Source organism: Mizuhopecten yessoensis, unplaced genomic scaffold (genome assembly GCF_002113885.1).
Source record: "Mizuhopecten yessoensis strain PY_sf001 unplaced genomic scaffold, ASM211388v2 scaffold11031, whole genome shotgun sequence".
Lineage (NCBI taxonomy): Eukaryota > Metazoa > Mollusca > Bivalvia > Pectinida > Pectinidae > Mizuhopecten > Mizuhopecten yessoensis.
The window spans coordinates 305,459-332,950 of record NW_018408844.1 but is presented as its reverse complement, the minus strand read 5'-3'; the positions used below and the strand labels follow the sequence as shown (position 1 = coordinate 332,950).

At 37.7% G+C, this 27,492-nt stretch overlaps 1 protein-coding gene across 10 annotated transcripts in view; it reads right to left on the bottom strand.

The window, feature by feature from the left end:
- Positions 1 to 299: 299 nt before the first annotated feature.
- Positions 300 to 27,492, bottom strand: part of LOC110464761 (vacuolar protein sorting-associated protein 13A-like) — a 188,059-nt gene continuing 160,866 nt past the window's right edge. For 7 of the 10 annotated variants that reach the window (XM_021520137.1, XM_021520139.1, XM_021520141.1 and 4 more), the window contains 14 exons: positions 23,923 to 24,035; positions 23,361 to 23,514; positions 22,409 to 22,543; positions 22,014 to 22,095; positions 21,585 to 21,654; positions 19,090 to 19,198; positions 18,782 to 18,901; positions 17,171 to 17,301; positions 13,499 to 13,580; positions 12,956 to 13,069; positions 11,808 to 11,883; positions 11,324 to 11,487; positions 9,839 to 9,920; positions 8,219 to 8,918 (listed from right to left, as the gene is read on the bottom strand). In XM_021520137.1, the coding sequence (XP_021375812.1) occupies positions 8,857 to 8,918; positions 9,839 to 9,920; positions 11,324 to 11,487; positions 11,808 to 11,883; positions 12,956 to 13,069; positions 13,499 to 13,580; positions 17,171 to 17,301; positions 18,782 to 18,901; positions 19,090 to 19,198; positions 21,585 to 21,654; positions 22,014 to 22,095; positions 22,409 to 22,543; positions 23,361 to 23,514; positions 23,923 to 24,035 (1,494 nt within the window). In that variant the 3' untranslated portion in view covers positions 8,219 to 8,856. Of the gene's footprint in view, positions 1,459 to 1,658; positions 1,740 to 5,181; positions 5,306 to 5,678; positions 5,774 to 7,278; positions 7,394 to 7,621; positions 7,710 to 8,217; positions 8,919 to 9,838; positions 9,921 to 11,323; positions 11,488 to 11,807; positions 11,884 to 12,955; positions 13,070 to 13,498; positions 13,581 to 17,170; positions 17,302 to 18,781; positions 18,902 to 19,089; positions 19,199 to 21,584; positions 21,655 to 22,013; positions 22,096 to 22,408; positions 22,544 to 23,360; positions 23,515 to 23,922; positions 24,036 to 27,492 lie in introns of those variants that run through there. The other 3 variants (XM_021520133.1, XM_021520132.1, XM_021520142.1) reach the window with 2 other exon arrangements.

The window sequence follows — 27,492 nt, the reverse complement described above, 5'->3', positions numbered from 1 at the left end:
AAGACTGTTAAAGCTTTTAACCAAAGTTGACATTTGACCCCAAACTAGCACTTAAAGTTGACCTTTGACCTCATATACGTAACCAAAAAAAATATTCGAACTGCTGGTCTACATAACATACCCAAGTATCATGACTCTAGTTCAAATGGTTCTTAGGATATTGTTGTTTGAAATTTTTAACATATTTGACCGCTGTGACCTTGAAAGTAGGTCAAGGTCATTTTAATGTGGAAACTTTATAGCACTCCATCCCAGGTACCTACTGACCAAATATCATGACCCTCGTTCAAAAGAAAAAGTTGACAGACGGACGATGGACGACGCAGTACGGCATAAGCTCACATGGCCCTTCGGGCCAGGTGAGCTAATAAAAGGAAGATTTCAAACTGTAAAATCAAATGCCAATTAGTAAACAGCAAACATGCTTTAATGCCTTTCATTCCAATATGTAAACATAGATTTTAAAGTAAAATTTTACTGCATGTTCAATTTGTATTCACTGTTATCACAGACGTGACACTATTTATAGACCGTGACACTATTTATAGAACGTAACACTATTTATAGACACTTGTATAGGAATACAATCCTTACTTCAATGAACCAAAAATGACACAACATATTTGAGCGTGGATTTGTATATTGAATAGAAAAGCAAAGGGATTTGTAATGTAAAAATAAAAATAAGATCAAAGGAATGATACACACATCCTTACAACAGTAACTCACATGGCTTTCTAATTTTACCAGGAAACACGATTTTATTGCATGAGTTCTCTTCCCCTTGTAACTTTTGTACAAAACTGATCAAATGAAGATAACACCAGGTTAACATAGAAATCTTAACACCTATTTACCATAAAAACAAACATAAATAAGCAGTCTGCTATTTTAGCAGTAAATCTCATGGTGCACTCTATATGCCAACATTGGCAGGCTGAATTATTTACATGACATTTTTTTTTTTTTAAATTTAAATCAGATTTGTGAATAAAGCACTAAAAGGTGGTGTCCCAAACAGAAGTAAACTATACATGTACAGTAAATCGTCTGGCAATTTAAGACACTTTCAAAGGCGTAGCTTAATATACAGGTCAGTCAGAAGCTTCAATGTTAAAGTGACATACATCCTGACATAAAAAGAATCAAATTATCATGTTTTTCTGCGTGCTGTGACTTGGTCAATGTTCTGTTACAGCTGATGAGATAATGTCAGTGTAGCTACTGGCTACTGAATTCTGACTAGACACAGCATTAGGTGGCAGCACTTTGGCATACAGCACTCATTTGCTCACTGGCTGGCAGCATTCGTTTGCTCACTAGGTGGCAGCACTTGTTTGCTCACTAGGTGGCAGCACTTGTTTGCTCACTAGGTGGCAGGATAATTATATAAATAGTTACAATGTTCTGTGATTACTTTCCTCTCATCATGGTTTCCTTGATCTTATTGGCAATCCACTGAAACAGAGAACACACAATTCTATTTTATCTAAATAACTTGAGTATGCAAAGCTATCAACCTTCTCAATGGCTAAGTATGTTAGGAGCACATCTCTAAAAGTCGGTAAGGTACTGAAAGTTTTATTTTATTAACCACAAAAACAACAGTCAAAGGTTCAAAACATTTTTTTATCACTTCAGGTATTTTTATTTATTACCTCAGCTTGTCTCTGGTCTCCAATGGCAACCTCCTTCTTGGCTGTACTACTGCTGAAGAGAAACTTCTTCTTTTCTTTCTCCTGGTAAAAGTTGAAGAAAAAAAAATAACATTCAATTTTCATCATCACTAAAACTGCATTCATGTAAATATCCAAATATATGATGTTTCATCATCAATTCTATTATATTTCCATGTTGAAAGTCTTTAGACCTTCTGTTAAGTAAGGTGTAGAAGTACGACCTTGACCTTCCCTGTAGAAGTGAGATTTTCATGTTAACTTTGCAATTGTCCTTGTTACTATTGCCCTGGTTACTAACATTCTAGTTAATATCGTCCTGGTTACTAATAATACTATCACCCTATTGTCCTGGTTACTATCGTCCTGGTTATTATCACCCTATTGTCCTGGTTACTATTGTCCAGGTAACTATAGCCATGGTTACTATTGTCTTAGTTACTATCACCCTGGTTACTATTGCCCTGGTTACTGTTGTTCAGGTTACTATTGCCCTGGTTACTATTGTCCTGGTTACTATTGCCCTGGTTACTATCATCCTTGTTACTATGGTCATGGTTGCTATCGTCCTGGTTACTATTGTCCAGGTTACTATTGCCCGGGTTATTATCGTCCTGGTTACTATTGTCCGGCCCGTATTATCGTTCTGGTTATTGTCGTCCTGGTTACGATCAATGTGGTAACTATTGTCCAGATTAATATTGCCTTGGTTACTATCATCCTGGTTACTATGGTCCTGGTTACTATCGTCCTGGTTACTATTGTCCAGGTTACTATCACCCTGGTTATTATCGTCCTGGTTACTATCACCCTGGTTACTATTGCCCTGGTTATTATCGTCCAGGTTACCATCAATGTGGTCACTATTGTCCTGGTTACTATTGTCCTGGTTACTATCACCCTAGTTACTATCACTCTGGTTACTATTGTCCAGGTTACTATCACCCTAGTTACTATTGCCCTGGTTATTATCGTCCAGGTTACCATCATTTAGGTTACTATTGTCCTGGTTACTATCACCCTGTTTACTATTACCCTGGTTACTATTGTCCTGGTTTCTATCATCCTGGTTACTATTGTCCTGGTTACTATCACCCTATTTACTATCACTCTGGTTACTATCACCCCAGTTACTATTGCCCTGGTTATTATCGTCCAGGTTACTATTGTCCTGGTTACTACTGTCCAGGTTACTATTGTCCTGGTTACTATTGTCCTGGTTACTATCACCCTGGTTACTATCCCTCTGGTTACTCAGTATATAAACCACTCGAAGGCCTTTACAACTATGAGTAGTATTTGATACTAGCATTTCTGGAATTGCAGAAGAAGATTTTTGAAATTCGCCTCCTTTTTTTTCCCCTAGGGGGTCAGGGTCACAAAAATACCAGCAGACCTTCCTCCCCTAACAAGTATTTCCGTCAAATATGAGCAAACTCCATTCAAAACATTGGAAGATATGGCCTATTATGTATATTTCCTATATAAACTATACTAAATTTCACCCCCTCACCAGGGGCTAACGGGGGCCCTGGGAGACATAACAAGAGATCCCGGCGCCCACCTTTGTACCAACTTCATTAGTTCTTTGTCAGTTTGATCTTTTCTCTTCTTTCCTCTAATCTGTTTGATCAAGTCATGTTAACAGTAAATGCATGCACCTTGAGGTAACCTTTGATCTAAACTTAATACTGATGTGTATGAAAGCCAACCTTCAAAGTGAGTTTGTCATTTCACATATTTACTAGTATAGTACTTACTGTGAAAGAAATAAAATCGATCATTGCAATATAAGAAAGATCTGTTTAGTTCTTCTTTTAATCCATTTTGTTTTTATGATCAGTCTCAAAATATAACATGCAAAACGAGAGATCAAGGGGAACCTACATATAAAATTTGAGAAAGATCCCTCTGGTACTTCCGGAGAAATAGCGATAACAAACTTTCACTATCAAAATCCAAGATGGCTGCCTGTCGGCCATGTTGTTTATCCGATCAGTCTCTAAAATTGCCCTGCACAGCTAGGACCAAGGGGAACCTACATATAAAATTTAAGAAAGGTCCCTAAAGTTCTTCCGGAGAAATAGCGGTGACAAACCTACATTATCAAAATCCAAGATGGCTGCCTGTCGGCCATGTTGTTTATCTGATCAGTCTCAAAAGTTACTCTGCACAGCTAAGGACCAAGGGGAATCTACATATAAAATTTGAGAAAGATCCCTCTGATACTTCCTGAGAAATAGCAATAACAAACTTTCAATATCCAAATCCAAGATGGCTGCCTGTCGGTCATGTTGATCAGTCTCAAAAGTTGCCCTGCACAGCTGAGGACTAAGGGGAACCTACATATAAAATTTGAGAAAGATCCCTCTGGTACTTCTTGAGAAATAGCGATAACAAACTTTCACCATCAAAATCCAAGATGGCTGCCTGGAGACATGAAAATCATAATTTCATAAACCACCCAAAGGCCTTTACATGAGTAGTATTTGGTTTTAGCAATTCTGGAAATGGAGAAGAAGATTTTTTAATTTGTTCTAAATTTTCCCCTTTTTGGCCCCTAACTAAACCCCCTAGTGGGCCACACCCTTATTTCATAAATCCATTGAGCCCCTGGTCCCAAGGATGCTTCATATCAAATTTAGTTAAAATACAATCAGTAGTTCAGGAGATAAAGGCTTTTAAAGGGAAAAGTTGACGCCGGACGCCGCAGCAGGGCATAGGTTCACTTGCCCTTTGGGCAGGTGAGCTATAAAGAGTTCAGCAAAAACGGTACATGACCATAAGTGCATAAATTTTGGAGAGATAAGCATCAAATCTACAAAGGGCCATAAGTGCATAAATAAGTGGCAAATAATTTTGGTTATCAAGCTTGTCCGAGCTTGCATGGCAATGAACCTTCCTACCAAGTTTGAAATTAGTCCATTCAAAATTACTCATGTTATTGAGCGGAAACTGTTTTGGCAATTCTACAAAGGACCATAACTCCGTACATAACTGGCAAATAGTTTTGGTTATCGAACATGTCCGAGCTTTCATGGCAATGAACCATCCTAATAAGTTTGAAATGAATCCATTCAACATTACTCAAGTTATTGAGCGGAAACTGATGTGTGCTAGACCTGGACTTTGATCACATCTGCAGGAGGTCTGTCCTCATGATGACAGATTAAATAACATCCTGTGTATCTTTTGCTTCTCTTCCTTGATCTTGATGAGAACTTAATGGTTGAGGAAGATTTCAATGACGTTCACCTAACCATGATGTAGATTATAATATTTGACCATACCTTGAGGCAGATTTCAATGACGTTTATTTGACCATACCTTGAGGTAGATTTCAATGACGTTTATTTGACCATAACTTGAGGTAGATTTCAATGACGTTTATTTGACCATACTTTGAGGTAGATTTCAATGACGTTTATTTGACCATACCTTGAGGTAGATTATAATATTTGACAATACCTTGAGGTAGATTTCAATGCCGTTTATTTGACCATACCTTGAGGTAGATTTCAATGCCCTTTTGTGACCTCTTGGGTGGCTCCTTCATTTCAACCCAGGTATAGGTCCAGTCAGCGTCCCAGTGTCCGAACAGTTCTCCACGTACAGCAAACACCACCCGCCTGAAACCGTGATACACAAACATCAATACAAAGACAAGACCTTAAACCGCCAATATCAAACAGTTCTCAACGTACAGCAAAGACCACCCGCCTGAAACCGTGATACACATAGATCAATACATAGACAAAACCTTAAACCGCCAATATCAAACAGTTCTCCACGTACAGCAAACACCACCCACCTGAAACCATGATACACATAGATCAATACATAGATAAAACCTTAAACCGCCACTCTTAAAACAGTCCATCATATCGTCAACCTCCTAATACATCACAGAATACTACAAATCATGATATTTTCACTTTCAGATTTCCTAAATGGTACATACTTTGATTCTATTCATAATAACAATAGGTAGAAGAGCCTTACTTGTCGGTCACGACGAGGACATGTTTGCTGTCGCGACTGAGGACGAGGTGAGCGACATAGTGATCTGTGGTGAAGTACTTCCCCTTCTCCGTCTCCTGGGAACACAAAACATATAATTATACCTTATTCATACTTCTCCGTCTCCTGGGGACACAAAACATATCATTATACCTCATTCATACTTCTCCGTCTCCTGGAGACACAAAACATATCATTATACCTCATTCATACTTCTGCGTCTCCTGGGGACACAAAACATATAATTATACCTCATTCATACTTTTCCGTCTCCTGGGGACACAAAACATATCATTATTCCTCATTCATACTTCTCCGTCTCCTGGAGACACAAAACATATCATTATACCTCATTCATACTTCTCCATCTCCTGGGGACACAAAACATATAGTTATACCTCATCCATACTTCTCCGTCTCCTGGGGACACAAAACATATCGTTATACCTCATTCATACTTCTCCATCTCCTGGGGACACAAAACATATAGTTATACCTCATTCATTCTTCTCCATCTCCTGGGGACACAAAACATATAATTATCCCTCATTCATACTTCTCCGTCTCCTGGGGACACAAGACATATCATTATACCTCATTCATACTTCTCCGTCTCCTGGAGACACAAAACATATCATTATACCTTATTCATACTTCTGCGTCTCCTGGGGACACAAAACATATAATTATACCTCATCCATACTTCTCCGTCTCCTGGGGACACAAAACATATCATTATACCTAATTCATACTTCTCCGTCTCCTGGGGACACAAAACATATCATTATTCCTCATTCATTCTTCTCCGTCTCCTGGAGACACAAAACATATCATTATACCACATTCATACTTCTGCGTCTCCTGGGGACACAAAACATATAATTATACATCATTCATACTTCTCCGTCTCCTGGGGACACAAGACATATCATTATACCTCATTCATACTTCTCCGTATCCTGGGGACACAAAACATATAATTATACCTCATCCATACTTCTCCGTCTCCTGGGGACACAAAACATATCATTATCCCTCATTCATACTTCTCCGTCTCCTCGAGACACAAAACATATCATTATACCTCATTCATACTTCTGCGTCTCCTGGGGACACAAAACATATAATTATACCTCATCCATACTTCTCCGTCTCCTGGGGACACAAAACATATAGGTATACCTCATCCATACTTCTCCGTCTCCTGGGGACACAAAACATATCATTATTCCTCATTCATTCTTCTCCGTCTCCTGGAGACACAAAACATATCATTATACCACATTCATACTTCTGCGTCTCCTGGGGACACAAAACATATAATTATACCTCATTCATACTTCTCCGTCTCCTGGGGACACAAAACACATAATTATACCTCATTCATACTTCTCTGTCTCCTGGGGACACAAAACATATAATTATACCTCATTCATACTTCTCTGTCTCCTGGGGACACAAAACATATAAGTATACCTCATTCATACTTCTCCGTGTGAAATGTGACAGACAGGCCTAAATCACTATTCCCCATTTTATTCGAAAAGCCGAGGACACATAGGGACAACTATCTACAGCTTACGCTAAGAATGGCATAGCCTTCCGATTCCTGCTTGTTGTAAGGACGAATAACCCTGTCACTATGGAAACGTCTTGGTGGCCTTATTCGGCGGATTTCTTCTGAAAAATCAGCAATCCTGAAAAAGAATAAGCTTGATGATACTAATTCCCCATCATGCAGTAGATCTCTAAGTTTTAGCATACATTTTGATGACTGAAGTCCTTATTCATCTTTTAATTCCCACACTTATTTTTAGAATTATTTTGGTTTTTACCAACTATATCTAAAAATTCCAAAGAGATCATGAAATACATAAAATGAACTGTTGGACTCAGTGAAATATTGTTTTACATCCAAACAGTACCTTTTGATGCCCTCAAGTGAACTGCTGGCGAAGTCAATTACTCCACTGGTGGGCCTTGTGACCACGCCCACCAATCCCTTCCCCACACCTACAAGGGAGGTAAATCACACAGTCATTAGTTATAAGTCAATTACTCCACTGGTGGGCCTTGTGACCATGCCCACCAATCCCTTCCCCACACCTACAAGGGAGGTAATTCACATGGTCATTAGTTATAAGTCAATTACTCCACTGGTGGGTCTTGTGACCACGCCCACCAATCCCTTCCCCACACCTACAAGGGAGGTTATACACATGGTCATAAGTTATAAGTCAATTACTCCACTGCTGGGCCTTGTGACCACGCCCACCAATCCCTTCCCCACACCTACAAGGAAGGTAATTCACATGGTCATTAGTTATAAGTTAATTACTCCACTGGTGGGCCTTGTGACCACGCCCACCAATCCCTTCCCCACACCTACAAGGGAGGTAATTCACACAGTCATTAGTTATAAGTCAATTACTCCACTGGTGGGCCTTGTGACCACGCCCAACAATCCCTTCCCCACACCTACAAGGGAGGTAATTCACACAGTCATTAGTTATAAGTCAATTACTCCACTGGTGGGCCTTGTGACCACGCCCAACAGTCCCTTCCCCACACCTACAAGGGAGGTAATTCACACAGTCATTAGTTATAAGTCAATTACTCCACTGGTGGGCCTTGTGACCACGCCCAACAGTCCCTTCCCCACACCTACAAGGGAGGTAATTCACACAGTCATTAGTTATAAGTCAATTACTCCACTGGTGGGCCTTGTGACCACGCCCAACAGTCCCTTCCCCACACCTACAAGGGAGGTAATTCACACAGTCATTAGTTATAAGTCAATTACTCCACTGGTGGGCCTTGTGACCACGCCCAACAGTCCCTTCCCCACACCTACAAGGGAGGTAATTCACACAGTCATTAGTTATAAGTCAATTACTCCACTGGTGGGCCTTGTGACCACGCCCAACAGTCCCTTCCCCACACCTACAAGGGAGGTAATTCACACAGTCATTAGTTATAAGTCAATTACTCCACTGGTGGGCCTTGTGACCACGCCCAACAGTCCCTTCCCCACACCTACAAGGGAGGTAATTCACACAGTCATTAGTTATAAGTCAATTACTCCACTGGTGGGCCTTGTGACCACGCCCAACAGTCCCTTCCCCACACCTACAAGGGAGGTAATTCACACAGTCATTAGTTATAAGTCAATTACTCCACTGGTGGGCCTTGTGACCACGCCCAACAGTCCCTTCCCCACACCTACAAGGGAGGTTGTTCACATTGTCATTAGTTATAAGTCAATTACTCCACTGGTGGGCCTTAAATTGTGACCATGCCCAACAGTCCCTTCACCACACCTACAAGGGAGGTTATTCACATTGTCATTAGTTATAAGTCAATTACTCCACTGGTGGGCCTTGTGACCACGCTCACCAATACCTTCCCCACACCTACAAGGGAGGTTATTCACATGGTACAATATGTTAAGTTCAATAAAACCAAATGACATTGTCATACCGACACTGATAATGTCCAACATGTTCCTGGAGTATGATGTGGAATTCTTAAACAGTTTTCAAGACAAGAAATGTTCTGGAAATGCTTAGATATACCTTAACCCTTTCACCACTGTAGACCAAAATGGACTCACCAAGATTAATGTATGGTAGATTCTATTAAAGTTACCGAGGGGTGAAATGGTTAAACTGCTTATGGTTTACATAAGACCGCCAAATACAGGCACACCATAATACTCAGGTACATATATATATACAGAGTTAACAGTGTACTAAGCTATAATAGTATTGATATCGTAAATACATTTCGGAGAAATACTACAGAAATGACAATCCAACACAAATCAACCAAACAAACATCTGGAACTTCACATACAAACGTAGAATTTTCAAATATGATATCCAAAATTTCATAAATTTTGTTCAAGGTAATTTCAATTTAACCATATTTATGCGATAATAAGCCCATGCATTATAAAGAGCCGACCATTGTCTATTACAGTTCAGTAGAAATGTCAACAAGTTTCATTGTCCTGTGATAAGCCCCCCCCCCCCCCCCCCCCCCCCCCCCCTTCCCTACTTTGAGTTAGAGAACGTCACAATTCACAGTTCCTTCTATTCCTTTTATAAATCATTTATTTTAACCTTCAGTTTATTTTTTACCTTTAAAGAATCCCCCGACTCCTTCGTTCTTGGCTCCTTCTATCGGCTTCCTTACAATGCCTGTCACACCATCAAACACGCCCTGGTAGTAAAATATAGAATACAAATTATTACAAAATCAAAATCATTTACGTTTTTTTAATTTTTACAGAACAAGAAATCCCCTAGGCGGCCACCATTGTACTGTACTTAGGTCCTTTGTACGATTATCATTTCTCTTATCTGATTGGTTGAGTCATGTACATGCACACTGTAAATACACCTTGTGGTAACATCTGATCAAAGCTTCATACTGCTCTGTATGAGAGTGTACTTTCAAAGTGAGGTTGTTTGAACTATGAACTAGAACAGTACTTAATGTATAACAAGGGGAACTTATATCTGAAGTTGAGAAAGATCTGCCTGGTTTTTCTTGGGAAATAGTGATAACGAACTGGAACTATCAAAACAAAGATGGCTGCTTGTCAATCATTTTATTGTTCTGATCAGCCTTAAAATGAAACATGCACAACTTAGAACCTACATTATGTATGTAGCTCAACATATCAAATTTGATAAAGATCTGTCTGGTACTTCTTGACAAAAAGTGATAACAAAATTTAACTATAAACATTGAAGATGGCTGTCTAGTGGCCATCCACAATGGCAGACCATTGGGAAACCTACAAGTGAAATTCGAGTTCCCTCCAGTACTTTTTTTAAAAATTTGTGCTAAACAGAACTGCTTTAGGACCTAGACCCATGGACTACAGACAGTAGACCTCAGATGAAAGGCGGTTTGAACAGCCCACCATTTGATGATTGTGGGCTATACATTTATACTGTTTTGGGGAATCGTTTATTTTCTTGATACTTTCCCCCTTTTTGTTAAGTTCCCAATTTTGCCATATGGGAAATTTCTTGTCATTTAAGTAAAACAGGGTGAAGTTTGTGTATCAGAGTGACCTCCCTTTACATGTGTCAGAGTGACCTGCCTTAACGTTTGTCAGAGTGACCTCCCTTTACGTGTGTCAGAGCGACCTCCCTTTATGTGTGTCAGAGTGACCTCCCTTTACGTGTGTCAGAGTGACCTCCCTTTCGTGTGTCAGAGTGACCTCCCTTTTGTGTGTCAGAGTGACCTCCCTTTATGTGTGTCAGAGTGACCTCTCCCTTTATGTGTGTCAAATTAACCTCCCTTTATGTGTGTCAGAGTGACCTCCCTTTATGTGTGTCAGAGTGACCTCCCTTTACGTGTGTCAGAGTGACCTCCCTTTACGTGTGTCAGAGTGACCTCCCTTTCCATGTGTCAGAATGACCTCCCCTTACGTGTGTCAGAGTGACCTTCCTTTACGTGTGTCAGAGTGACCTCCCTTTACGTGTGTCAGAGTGACCTCCCTTTCCATGTGTCAGAGTGACCTTCCCTTACGTGTGCCAGAGTGACCTCCCCTTACGTGTGCCAGAGTGACCTCCCCTTACGTGTGTCAGAGTGACCTCCCGTGTCCTTACCATGACGAGGCCCTTGCCTCCTCGAGCTAAACCTTCCCTCACGTTTGCCGGACGTTTGTTCATGGCTTCTCGTCTCTTCTTCTGGTAGTCATCATCCAAGGTCAAGGCAGCGAAACCCTTTCCCAGAGTTCCCGTTATCCTGGACACGGCACCAGCAGCTCCACCTGGTGAGGGCAGCAGACATTAACACATAACATGTACATTTTGTACATACACATCATTGTAAACATTGTGTCGATGATAATTATTCATCCAGAGATTGTGTGATAAATAATATAGATAAATTATTGTTATAACAAGAAGCAGAGGAGGTTTGCCATATGGACACTGTTTTAACGATTTCCTAGTTGATAAGACAATTCCCAGCCAGACGACTTAAGTAGGACTTTGCTTTAAGGAAGAATTCCCAATAAACATTGGATGATAAGATGAAGATTATAACAAGACCTGATCATCTGTGACCTTGACCTTAATGCCTACTTACCAACAGCATGTCCAAACAAGCTCCTCACTCCAAGGGCAAGACCTTCCGCAAACTCCTCCGGACCCTGGATAGCTCCCTAAACACCAAAGACCATGGAATCAGGAACTTAATTTTGCAAATATTTATATCCAAATTTGTGCTTAATAATGATGTTTATACAGGTTTTATTTTCATAATAAAATAACTATATAGCTATCCTATTACTGTATGATGATCACATTGAAAATATAATAATGCTTTGTAATGTATAACTTACAATCATGTCTAATTTATATCCATCATATTCACTGTAAAAGAATTACCTTGACCCAATAACATACCTGGTATGGTTCACTGTACAATAAATATCTCGACCCAATTACATACCTGGTATGGTTCACTGTACAATAAATATCTCGACCCAGTAACATACCTGGTATGGTTCACTGTACAATAAATATCTTGACCCAATAACATACCTGGTATGGTTCACTGTACAATAAATATCTTGACCCAATAACATACCTGGTATGGTTCACTGTACAATAAATATCTTGACCCAATAACATACCTGGTATGGTTCACTGTACAATAAATATCTTGACCCAATAACATACCTGGTATGGTTCACTGTACAATAAATATCTTGACCCAATAACATACCTGGTATGGTTCACTGTACAATAAATATCTTGACCCAATAACATACCTGGTATGGTTCACTGTACAATAAATATCTTGACCCAATAACATACCTGGTATGGTTCACTGTACAATAAATATCTTGACCCAATAACATACCTGGTATGGTTCACTGTACAATAAATATCTTGACCCAATAACATACCTGGTATGGTTCACTGTACAATAAATATCTTGACCCAATAACATACCTGGTATGGTTCACTGTACAATAAATATCTTGACCCAATAACATACCTGGTATGGTTCACTGTACAATAAATATCTTGACCCAATAACATACCTGGTATGGTTCACTGTACAATAAATATCTTGACCCAATAACATACCTGGTATGGTTCACTGTACAATAAATATCTCGACCCAATAACATACCTGGTATGGTTCACTGTACAATAAATATCTTGACCCAATAACAAACCTGGTATGATTCACTGTACAATAAATATCTTGACCCAATAACATACCTGGTATGGTTCGTAGAACAGATCTTCTATACCCTCTGCCACCCCACGCAGAAGTCCAAACGGATTTCCCAACACGTCGAGTCCCAGCACCAGCACATACATCTGTTTAATGGCCTAGAAGACAACACAAATTATAGCACGGACCAATGTCACACAGCACATACATCTGTTTAATGGCCTAGAAGACAACACAAATTATGGCACGGACCAATGTCACAATATAAAAGCATCAATTTCTATCAAATTTCTGCACCAAATATGTGTTAAAGATACCAATTTCTGCAGACATGCCTTGGAGTTTAAAATATACGTTGACCATCTTCGAAACCCAAGTGTTCTGCTCTTGACACACCATTGGAATACATCATGTCAAATCTAAGGCCCATTCAGAGCCATTATTTTTGTCATGACATATTACAATGGTGTAGAGAAGTTATGTGTGTCAAGAACAGAACTCTGAATCAATACCAGTCATTATCAACTAAAAAGTGGTAGAACTAATGAGCATCATCAAACACTTTTCTGATATGTTGTCATTCCTACCTGGCCTGCATAGTGTTTGGTCATCTGGCCCAATAGCTGTGATTGGTTGTAGAAACAGTGCTCCTTCTGGAAGTAGCCGAGTCTGTAACAGAAGTACACATAGCTGTACTTACGACTCGAGTCTGTAACAGAAGTACACATAGCTGTACTTACCACTCTAATCCTGATCCTGTCTATGTATCACCAGTGTCAGGTGTAAACAAGGTATTCATTACACCAGTGTGAGGTGTAAACAAGGCATTCATTACACCAGTGTTAGGTGTAAACAAGGGATTCATTACACCAGTGTGAGGTGTAAACAAGGGATTCATTACACCAGTGTCAGGTGTAAACAAGGGATTCATTACACCAGTGTCAGGTGTAAACAAGGGATTCATTACACCAGTGTCAGGTGTAAACAAGGGATTCATTACACCAGTGTCAGGTGTAAACAAGGGATTCATTACACCAGTGTCAGGTGTAAACAAGGGATTCATTACACCAGTGTCAGGTGTAAACAAGGGATTCATTACACCAGTGTCAGGTGTAAACAAGGGATTCATTACACCAGTGTCAGGTGTAAACAAGGGATTCATTACACCAGTGTCAGGTGTAAACAAGGGATTCATTACACCAGTGTCAGGTGTAAACAAGGGATTCATTACACCAGTGTCAGGTGTAAACAAGGGATTCATAATGAATGGGGTTTTATACAATCAATGTCTTTATAGTTCCAAATAATTTCTAATAGAGAAAGATTGAACACCAATATTTCATCTTATTTATTGAGTTATCTTCCTTGAGGATATAATACAAGTTGTTTTCCAATGTCAAAATGGAACTCTCGATCACACAGGTTGAATGAATAAACCTGAAGTTGCAGATGCAGTTATTATGTTAACTTCTTGGTTAATAGTGACTTTCGTTTACACTTGAAAACATAAGGCAGACAACTGCTACCTCATTCAACTGCTGAATTTCATTACAGAATATTTATTAAATCAAATGCTTCAATGGGAATTGGGCAACAGGCTATACAAGCCCTCTCTACATACATTTCAAACAATAACATAATTATAATTTAGACATTAACATATTAGCACTGGCTTGGAACATTAAATAATATTTAATACTTAATAGTCTCTATCTATCTCTGAACTAAGCAAAAGTAAACATTTAAAAAATTAAAATTACTGACGTAAAACAAATACAGTTGTTTTTTTTTGTTGTTATTTTTTCTTTACATGGTAACCAGTATAATATATCATATAAAATATATTTCAAAATGGAAAGCCATGTGTGTATACTGCATTTGTAAATAATCAAATTTTATAAATTTTACAACATATATTAAAAACTGGACCCTCCATTCAATACAGTAAATATTAAATATTATTAGTTGAATAATTTGTAACACCAACAAGTCCTCCATCACCACTCCTTCTCCAGATAACAATAATAACTGGGCAGCACTAAAATGTCCATACACACCACCACTGTGTGCTTACCCAGTCATTGACAATCCAGAGCAGGAGCCGTGTTGAAGGAGTAATCATATAGACATACACAAACACATTGGGACTAGAATTAACAGTTATTTCAAAATCTGTTAGTAGACTCAATATATTTCTGAACACAGACACAAATAGCAGAATTAGGATCATGACTAAGGTGGTTACTTCCCCTAGTTAGTATATTGATATTATTTACTAAATGTTCAATCAGGTTTAAGTCAAGATTTAAATGTAGGTTAAGTTAAATGTTGAGCTGCAAATGAGACAGAGAAACTAATAGGTTTTGTCTTTGGATTATGTACCTAGGGCAGTATAGAAAGAAGTGATCCACATCTTCGTCATGATTGCCACATATACAGGATGGGCTATTAATTAGTCTAAGTTGACATAAAATGACGTTAAAAGATCTAGTCCCTCCATATTTAAAAGCATTTGTACATGTATCCTCAGCATTAGAAAGAATGGCATGATGGACGAGTTGCTTTTTAAGTTCACTAACTGACCTCAAATTATAATAATTACAATTGGATCTATTCCACCGACATCATACTAGGAAAGAAACTGTTAAAATATATACTAGTTCTGCAAATCAGTGTTTGAAATATACATTGATGTCGAATATCATGAGTCACTAAGTCATTGTTTATAATATAAGGTTCAATGTTTTCAAACAGATAATTAGGGGTATGACGGTTTGTTATTTTAAAAAATAGCATATGTTGCTGGTCATTTCTGCGTTTCTGAAGTGTATCCCATTCTAGTTCATTATGAATGACAGCATGACTAGTACCCCTACCTAATCCAGTAACTATTCTAGCAGCATCTAGTTGGATGGATTCAAGAAGACCGGATTCTCTCTGATTACAATTATTCCACAAAACACTCGCATACTCAAGGTTTGGACGAATAAAAGATTTATATATTAATATATTCTAAAGATTTCCTGTCGAGCCTTTACTTTTTTAAGTGATCTGAACAGATTCATTGTTTTATATGTTTTTTCATAAATAAAATTGATGTGGTCTGACCATGAACCATGACAATTAAGAAAAACTCCAAGATGTTTATGCTTTTTTTACGTTTGCCACAATGTTGTTAATGAATATAAGGTCAGGATGTAGTCCATCAGTATTATGTTTGTTTGAAATTAGTAGGGATTCTGTTTTGTTGGGATTAAAAAGTATACCCCATCTATTTGCCCACATAGCTATTCTATTTAGATCATTATTTAAAATTTCAGCAGCAGCTATTTTATTATTATATGTTAGCACAAATAATGAAGTATCATCAGCAAAAAATTTGACATTAGACTGAATTTCATTTTCTAAGTCATTAATATAAATAAGAAATAAATATGGACCGATGACCGAGCCCTGTGGTACCCCAGCTGATAAAGTCTTCCAGGAAGATTGAAATCCATCAATTACTACATGTTGCTGCCTATCAATTAAGTAATTAGAGAGCCAGTTAAGCACATTATCTTTAATGCCATACTTTTTAAATTTATATACAAGTCCATCATGCCAAACCCTGTCAAATGCTTTACTAATATCGCACAAAACTAGTCTTGCTTCTTTTCTTCTATCAAGTTGTCTAAGTATTGTATCATATACTGTTAATAGCTGCTTCACTGTAGAGTCTTTAGGGAGAAATCCAAATTGATTTTTAGAAATTATATTGTTTGTTGACAGATAATTGAATAGATATTTAAAAACTATCTTTTCAAGCATTTTACTAAATACTGGTGTGATAGAAAGAGGTCTGTAATTAGATGGATCACTCCTCACCCCCTTGCCCTTGAAAATAGCAGTAACATTAGCATTTTTTGAGATTTGAGGTAAATAGCCAGATTCCAGAGATTTTTTAACTGCTGAATGACTGTAAACATAAATAATGTGAACAATTGCTTAGTAAATTTCATACATTGATAATAAAAGGGAGACAACTGTTAATCTTTTTCCAGTGTTAAATATAAGGGAGACAATTACTGCCTTTCTCTAAACTAATATAAGGGAGACAACTTTGATATTAATTCTCACAATATAAGGGAAACAACTACTGCCTTTCTCTAAACTAATGTAAGGGAGACAACTGCTGCCTTTCTCTAAACTAATATCTATTATGGAGACAACTACTGCCTTTCTCTAAACTAATGTAAGGGAGACAACTGCTGACATACTTGAAGACAACATCCTGTACATCGGTGAGTACGACGCCAACACTCTGGAGGAAAATATTGATGACATTGGCGTGGATCTGTGTCGGTTTGCCGTCCCCGCCCCCTCCTTGCAGGGAGAAACTCAAGTGGATCTGTCAACCAAGTAAAACACAAGTTACTTCGTACATCTAGTAAACAAACATGTGTTACTTACTATAAAAGGCATTACAACAATCAAACACATACATATTTTTTAGAAAAAGGACAATGTGGTAAAACCAATGAAGAGGCAGCACATTTCAGAAGTAGGTTAATTTATGAAAACAGACAAACATATCACTAAGTGACCATTAATGACAATGTTACAGAGTGGGAACAGTTAGATGAGAACACATTTTAACTTTATTCATTGGGAGTGAATTAATGAACGTAAACATACAGCTTGCAATAATTGAAAAAAACTTGAATTGATATTAAATTGTAAAATGAATGTACCCAAATAACTTTGTTTAATCCTTACATCACTATGTTACTTAAGTAGACTCTACCATGCATTGATCTGGATGTGTCCATTATGGTCTACAGTGGTGAAAGGGTTAAGATGAGGTTTATTACTGTTTAACATACTTGTTTCCTTGTAATATTAGATGTTTAATACACATTAAATACTTCCATGTGATAATTACAGTACATTTCACCTAATATCACGTCTGTTAATGTCACTTTTCGGTTACTATCATGTTTTTTTGATGCTATATAATCTTTTATAATCAATTCTTTTATTATCACCTGATTTTATGTTGATTTCTCTTAATATCACTTTATATTGGTCACTGTCACAAAAAAAATACAGGTAAATAGTGGTAATGATTCATGATAAATGCCCTGGGGACCTTCTGTCACACCCTGGACGCATTCCTTGGCCTAACTGTATTTTTTACACCTGGCTGACTGTCAAACAATAGATTACACCTGGCTGACTGTTAAACAATAGGTTGACTTACATACTTGTTAACATGATATTCACCTGCGGTTGGGGGAGCTAGGACAGTCTAACATCTGTAAACTTTTCTAATGCCAAGTGTGATGTATTCTTTCAACCAATTATAACATGTGTACGATCTTCGATTACACACTTGCAGCAAATATCTAAGGAAATTAACCTATAAAAATATGTTACTAGCGAAAGAACAGTATATATATCAAGATATAGGTAAATATTTACCAAGTCTCATGTTTACAATTGAATTTGATGCAGAATACCAGCCAAACACTTGTATGCCTACATCACTACTGCAGTAAACAATCATAATTACAATCGTACTGATCGTCATTTTGCTACTAACTATATGAAATGTAACTGCATACTGAAATGAAACACAAATAATATATTTATTTCTATACTTATTTACTTATATCTATATTTCAACTAGGGTAAAGAACAAGGTTAGTTACAAAATATCAATCTTCTTCGTAGAGCCACATCACTTAGACATTTGACTAAGTTCACTTCCGGTTTCGAGGGCTGAAAAACATCAGAAAATATGTATTCTGTTTAGGTCATGTTTCTGTTAACATCATGTTTTTCTCTGACAAATGGGAAGTGATATTAAGAGAAATCTACTGTATTACCTTAATTGGTGAGAAGTGAAGATAGTCGTAGAAGTTCTTCTGCTCATCAGCCAAAGACAGGCCAACTTCGTCCATCAACTTGACCTTGACCTTTTCACAATCCACCAGGAAAAGGGCAGTCTACAAAAGGCAAGTTATAGTAACTGTACAATACAGCTAGTCTATATATTATGGCTATATCCTGTAATATCCATTCAGAAAGCTTGTTATATAGGCATGTCCAATGAGAGTGTATGTACCAGATACACAGTAACACCGGAATGGCTGTTACAAAGTGACATAAAACTGACCAATGAGTGAGTACGTACCTCCTGTTCCCGAGAGACGTCCTGGCTGGAGGAGAACAGATCAATGATGTTGTTAAGGAATCCCTGGTCAACCTTCAGTTGCATCTCCTGGATGAGGACTTTAAAATATCTGTGTGAAAGATGGAACAATTAAGTCTAAATATAAAATATCTGTGTGAAAAATGGGACAATTAAGTCTATATATAAAATATCTGTGTGAAAGATGGTACAATTAAGTCTATATATTCCTCTCCACAGTTAGTAAAAGAGAATTTAAGCTCCAAATAAGATATATAAATGAAATTCATATAGTATGTCATATTGTAGCATTCAGGTCATGAAAGAGATTGACATGTTATACTGCCAGTTATACTGCCAGTTATACTGCCAGTGTAATACTGCCAGTTATACTGCCAGTGTTATACTGCCAGTTATACTGGCAATGTTATACTGCCAGTGTTATACTGCCAGTATTATACTGCCAGTGTTACTGCCAGTATTATATTGCCAGTGTTACTGCCAGTGTTACTACCAGTGTTATACTACCAGTTATACTGCCAGTGTTACTACCAGTGTTATACTACCAGTTATTCTGTCAGTTATACTGCGAGTGTTATACTGCCGGTTATACTGTCAGTTACACTGCCAGTGTTATACTCTCAGTTATACTACCTGTTATACTGTCAGTTATACTACCAGTTTTATACTGCCAGTGTTTCTGCCAGTGTTACTTCCAGTTATACTGCTAGTGTTATACTGCCGGGGGTCTGCAGTTATACTGCCAGCTATACTGCCAGTTATGCTGCCAGTGTGATACTCCCAGTATTATACTGCAGGTGTTACTGCCAGTGTTTCTGCCAGTATTATATTGCCGGTGTTACTGCCAGTATTATTTTGCCAGTTTTACTGCCAGTATTATTCTGCCAGTGTTACTTCCAGTTATACTGCCAGTTTTATACTGCCGGGGTTCTGCGGTTATACTGCCAGTGTTCCTGCCAGTATTATATTGCCGGTGTTACTGCCAGTGTGATTCTGCCAGTATTATATTGCCGGTGTTACTGCCAGTGTTTCTGCCAGTGTTACTAGCAGTGTTATACTACCTGTTATACTGTCAGTTATTCTGCCAGTGTGATACAGCCAGTATTATACTGCAGGTGTTACTGCCAGTGTTTCTGCCAGTGTTATACTTCCGGGGTTCTGCAGTTTTTCTGCCAGTTATACTACCAGTGATTCTGTCAGTTATACTGGAAATGTTATTCTGCTAGTGTTATACTGCCAGTGTTATACTGCCAGTTATACTGCCAGTGTTATACTGCCGGGGTTCTGCAGTTATACTGCCAGTTATACTGCCAGTGTGATACTGCCAGTATTATACTGCCAGTGTTACTGCCAGTGTTACTGCCAGTGTTATACTGCCAGTTATACTGCCAGTGTTACTGCCAGTGTTATACTGCCAGTATTATACTGCCAGTGTTATACTGCCAGTGCAGTTTTTATTTAGACTAGCATTTGATTAACTATAAAGTACTACTACCATTGATAACAAAAGTTCAAGATCAATAAACCTGAATCAAATATATGAATTTACATATATACTTAAATGGGGTCTTTAAATATGACTTATAAAGGGATTGAAATTTACAATGATCATCTTATAATAGGCATGTCGAACCCTATATAAGATTAAATGGGTTCAGACAAGATTTAGAGTAGATTTGTCCGGAGTTGAAATTTACTGGTCCATAAATTATCAGACATAATCAGGTACACTTCAGTGAATACACTTTTAACAGAAATCAAACTATTTTCCTGTCCATTGTAATTAAGTAGTATGCTGTGTATAAAGTAAAATTCAACCTAATATGTGCGCTGCAATTCAGAATGTTTTTATGTTGATTGCGGAACCTTTGTAACTTCTTGACACTTATAAACACACCATAACAGACATTCAACTAAGTTGGTAAATAATGCTGAGGGATAGAAGACTCTGAACTAAATAAATAATACAGGGCATTATAACAGATAGGCCACTTAAGATATTAATGCATTATGTAAATTTTCATAGAAACAGTTTTTTTCCTGCCCACACAACTTTCATCTTCCTGGTGGAGTATATACAGTCTGGGATGGGTACTACAGCGTCTATCCTGTAGTAATCAATGGAGGTGGTTCTATGGGAAAGTATGCCATTGGAATCACAGCCCCACCATAAAACAGAACACATACCAATACACCTCCAGCACACACACTGCCATGCACATGTGGAGGTATTAACAAGGTGGCTTAGGAACACTCGCTACAGAGCCTGACAAGGCAGCTCCTACAAGGTCCTCAGGTTCTATTTAACGATTGTGTGAATCGAAATTTGTGCATCGTAAATCACCGACAAGTGGCTAATTCTAGCTAGATATGGCACTTGATTAAATGTAGTTAAATATCAACATAGGTAATTAAAAATTTAAAAGGCCAACATTTCATGGTATACAATATATAAAAATCAAAGAAAATTGACTTACTTAAATTGTAGCATGTTGTCATGTTCGTGTTTTCTTAACATGACACTGACTTCTGTGAAAGGCTTCGGTACTGAAATGCAGTAATACAACATTACACCACTAACATGACAAGGAATGTCTAATGAAAATATTTTATATACATTATGTAATTATAACTTATTCCTAGAAGACGTACAGAACATTTCAAAAACAAATGAATGCTGAGGCAATTGTTAAAGTTATGCAAAATGTTCTTTGACATAAATGTATAACGCTGATTTGTATGCCTCTTTCTATCTATAACAAGTTCTATTATTTATGTGTTATAAAGCACTTTAGAATAATTTTACAAATTATATCGGGCGCTATAAATGTAAATTATCACTATTTGTGATACTTCACATCCAACAATTTAACATTGTAATATTAGCCCAGAAATAGTTATCTTACCACTGTCTGCGGCCACAGACTTGGGTAAAGGTACCGGTGACAGGACGGTCGGGAACACAGCTCCGGTCATCTGGTTGTCAAGCTGAAGTAACAAATATATCATGTGTTAGGGTTAGGGTTAGGGAGTTTAACCAATGACGGATCAGACAATTCAAATTACAAAAGATAATTACTTTATTTAAACATGACCTGTATGGGACTTAATTATGCAGACCTTACCTTAAGGCTATATGCTACTTTACCTGAGGTCTATAAGTTGCCTTAGTGTTATCTCCCTTAATAGTTATATTCAGGATTATTATCTCTATAGTGATAACGGTAACCTTGGCCTTGACTATTAAGTTTGGTTTTAATCTGTTAGGGTTACTCTGTTGACCACACCATGGAGACTTTACCTGGAGTCTGTTGATTTTAGCGTGAAGCTGGATCTGGTGAGGTGAGGTTTTGTACTGGAGCCAGATCCCCTCCTGGAAACTCCGTCGGATCCCACGATTGTTTGGACGGAACATCCTCATCTCATTGAAGTCAACCTAGAAACAAAAGTTTGATCAGGAGTTCACAAGGAGGATGCTCATATCAACAGTGGTAAGTAGTGTCTATATCCAGACTTGTTAGTCATGTAGGAAGATCTGCGCAGTATATAAGCCACTTCTATCCCACAATTAACGATTTATATAAACCAGATGTATCCCACAATTAGCTATTTATATAAACCACTTCTATCCCACAATTAGCTATTTATATAAACCAGTTGTATCCCACAATTAGCTATTAATATAAACCAGTTGTATCCCACAATTAGCTATTTGTATAAACCAGTTGTATCCCACAATTAGCTATTTATTAAGCCACTTCTATCCCACAATTAACTATTTATATAAACCAGATGTATCCCACAATTAGCTATTTATATAAACCAGTTGTATCCCACAATTAGCTAGTTATTAAGCCACTTCTATCCCACAATTATCTATTTATATAAACCAGTTGTATCCCACAATTAGATATTTATATAAGCCACTTCTATCCCACAATTAGCTATTTATATAAGCCAGTTGTATCCCACAATTAGCTATTTGTATAAACCAGTTGTATCCCACAATTAGCTATTTATATAAGCCACTTCTATCCCACAATTAGCTATTTATTAAGCCACTTCTATCCCACAATTAGCTATTTATATAAACCAGTTGTATCCCACAATTAGCTATTTATATAAGCCACTTCTATCCCACAATTAGCTATTTATATAAGCCACTTCTATTCTACAATTAGCTATTTATATAAACCAGTTGTATCCCAGGTTTGATTCATACTTTGTATTACAGAATGAAGATTGATACATACCTCCATCTTGTTATCAAGGTTGAGGTGTGGAGGTGGGTTATGCCCAAGTTCAATCTCAGTCAGGTATTTCTGATACGCCTCTTCCAGGACGTGTGCGTTCTTCATACTCAGAGCCTTAAACCTTTTCTTCTTTTCCTCCCATATAACGCCGGAGCTGTAACACAAAGTGTCATCACACTTAAAAAACAACATTTGCCCGTCAGCACGACACAGACACGAAACCATGTCCACCAAAGTTATTAGGACCAAGAGAACAGCGAGCCAGAGTTCTAGTCACCAACTGTAACGCCAAAAAGTTCCTATTTTAAATGACTGACGATAACAGCACAATAACATACATTTGTTGACTGGGTTTGAAGAATATTCCTATGTAAGTACCTCAATATGTTGTGATATTTTTTTTTTAATCAATAAATAGTGTACCAGTATTCAATGTTTAAATCAGTTTTTAATTTATGTATATAATTCAAATGTTGATCTCGCATGATTTAACAGACAGGCAACCAAATGGACACAGGCTGGTGATTCTGAGGAGCGTGACAGTTCTCTGAGAATACACTACCTTGTAATCCCGAGGAAGGCGACCTCGGTCTGACTGAGGTCGTTGATAAGGGACAGCCCCAGGCCTTGGATACAGACGTTGATTTCCTGCTCTATTCTCTCCAGCTCTCCAGCCTAAGGTTCAAAGGTTAAGGTCACAGATTAGTATCAAAAATGATACCAAAAATAACTGTTTTTTCTAAATTTCTTTTTGCTAACATCTTGCAGTGTGTTAAGTATAATAAACTTTGATTGAAACACCAATTATGTTTTTAATAGTAGGTACTATTTTTTTTCTATTTAAGGCTTTTGTCCAGTATGTATGTATATGAATATACCTGGTATAGAAAAGGAAAAGCCAAGAGATTCTGAGCAGCTCCCTAGGGTTTTCACCCCTTCAGACACAACAGATAACGAAATCCCTGATATACCACTAAATAGGTGGTAGTACCAAAGAGCTTCTCAGCATTATTTTCCTTTCTACACATTTACTTTCACAAAAGTTTTGACAGTTTTAAAATTATATAATTATTATAAATATTTAGTTTACACTGATATTCACGCAATAAGCAATGTTCCTGCCAACAGGAGTGATCATCTCATAACCTGATAATATAACGTGACAAGTCTCCATGACAACATTACATGTAGGTGGGGTTTTGCAAATTTTCCACGAACGAGACAAAACTGTGTGATGTCATCATTAGTACGTGTTGGCAGAGTTAATCAAAGCTTATGTGAATTTCAAACTTTTATTGAACCTATCACATGTTAATATATTTTGAAGAGGAAGTTTGTGTCCACTGATCAGACTAACGAATAAAAGAGTTATGAACCATTCACAGACAATACTGTAAATGTAAGGAAAAGTGTTCTATTTCTGTCTGGTTATGAGGTGATAGCTCCAGTTCAGCATAAGTAAATTAATCGTGACCTTAATTAAACCTGTTTATTGTCATAGTAAAAACATTGTACCTTCTTACATATACTTGCTATATAACTTCTATACTTAGGTACAGTACACTAATAACCCCATCATGGGGGGGGGGGTGTCATTTATATAGCGAGTGACCCATGGATGACCGGTTTCTGATAGATATACACAGCTCCCATGTGTGATACCATGTTAATCATTTCACCCCTATGTAACTTTAGTAGACTCTACCATGCCTTGATCTGGATGAGTCCATTATTGTCTACAGTGGTGAAAGGCTGAAGCACTGATTGGCTGCATTACAGTAACCACCATTGGTCAAGCAAATTAGCCATGAATAATTAATTAATTAATGAGCTGTCCGAGACGAGGTTAGGGTCACCTAGCATTGTTTCAAAACATTATCAATGAGTAATTAGGATGTAATTCATTGAAACTTCTTACCGTCCTTCAACCTCCACCCAACTTCTTTATGTTCGTACTCTATCTGTACCATTACTTCAGTATATGCCGGACAGCTATATCCGCCCTGATGATAAGGCTAATATATACAGGGATAGATTTACATTTAGTCCGTTTAAACAACAAGACATTAGACCAGAGGCACTAGCAGTATTTATAGATTCAGAATAGCTTGTAGCGATCATGCTGAAAGAGCGCATCCATATTCCGAGAAAACAGGCTATATCAATGTAGTTGTAGAAAACATACTTCACAGCACATGTACATAGACCTGAATAGTGTTGTGAGGGGCAGCCTTATGGATTTGTTTCCCATTCATAGTATACAGAGACAGAGACATAGTAAACAGAGACAGAGACATAATATACAGAGAGACAGACATAGTATACAGAGACAGAGATATAGTATACCGAGACATAGTATACAGAGACATAGTATACAAAGAGACATAGTATACAGAGACAGAGACATAGTATACAGAGACAGAGACATAGTATACAGAGACAGAGATATAGTATACAGAGACAGAGACATAGTATACAGAGACATAGTATACAGAGAGACATAGTATACAGAGACAGAGACATAGTATACCGAGACAGAGACATAGTATACAGAGACAGAGACATAGTATACAGAGAGACATAGTATACAGAGACAGAAACATAGTATACAGAGACAGAGATATAGTATACCGAGACATAGTATACAGAGAGACAGAGACATAGTATACAGAGACAGTGACATAGTATACAGAGACAGAGAAATAGTATACAGAGACAGAGACTTAGAGACATAGTATACAGAGAGATAGAGACATAGGATACAGAGACAGAGACAGAGACAAAGGATATAGAGAGACAGAGACATACTATACAGAGACATAGTATACAGCGACAGAGACATAGTATACAGATAGTATACAGAGACAGAGATATAGTATAACGAGACATAGTATACAGAGAGAGAGACAGAGACATAGTTTACAGATAGACAGAGACATAGTATACAGCGACAGAGACATAATATACAGAGACAGAGACATAGTATCCAGAGAGACAGAGACATAGTTTAGAGAGAGACAGAGACATAGTATATAGAGAGACAGAGACATACTATACAGAGACATAGTATACAGCGACAGAGACATAATATACAGAGACAGAGACATAATAGACAGAGACATAGTATACAGCGACAGAGACATAGTATACAGAGATACAGAGACATAGTATACAGCGACAGAGACATAATATACAGAGACTTAGTAGACAGAGACATAGTATACAGGGACAGAGACATAGTAGACAGAGACATAGTATACAGGGACAGAGACATAGTAGACAGAGACAGAGACAGAGACATAGTATACAGGGACAGAGACATAGTAGACAGAGACAGAGACAGAGACAAAGGATATAGAGAGACAGAGACATAGGATACAGAGAGACAGAGACATAGGATACAGAGAGACAGAGACATAATATACAGAGACTTAGTAGACAGAGACATAGTATACAGATAGTATACAGAGACAGAGATATAGTATACCGATACATAGTATACAGAGAGACAGTGACATAGTATACAGAGACAGACACATAGTATACAGAGAGACAGCGACATAGTTTACAGAGAGACAGAGACAAAGTATACAGAGACAGAGATATAGTATACAGAGACAGAGACAGAGTATACAGAGACAGAGACATAATAGACAGAGCCATAGGATACAGAGACATAGTATACAGATACATAGTATACAGAGACAGAGTTTACAGAGACAGAGACATAGTATCCAGAGAGACAGAGACATAGTACACAGAGACATAGTATACAGAGGTATACAGAGAGACAGAGACAGAGACATAATATATAGAGAGACAGAGACATACTATACAGAGACATAGTATACAGCGACAGAGACATAGTATACAGAGAGACAGAGACATAGTATACAGAGAGAGAGACAGAGACATAGTATACAGAGACATAGTATACAGAGACATAGTATACAGAGAGACAGAGACATAGTATACAGAGACAGAGACAGAGACATAGTATATAGAGAGACAGAGACATAGTATACAGAGACATAGTATACAGAGAGACAGAGACATAGTTTACAGAGAGACAGAGACATAGTATACAGAGACATAGTATACAGAGAGACAGAGACATAATATACAGAGACAG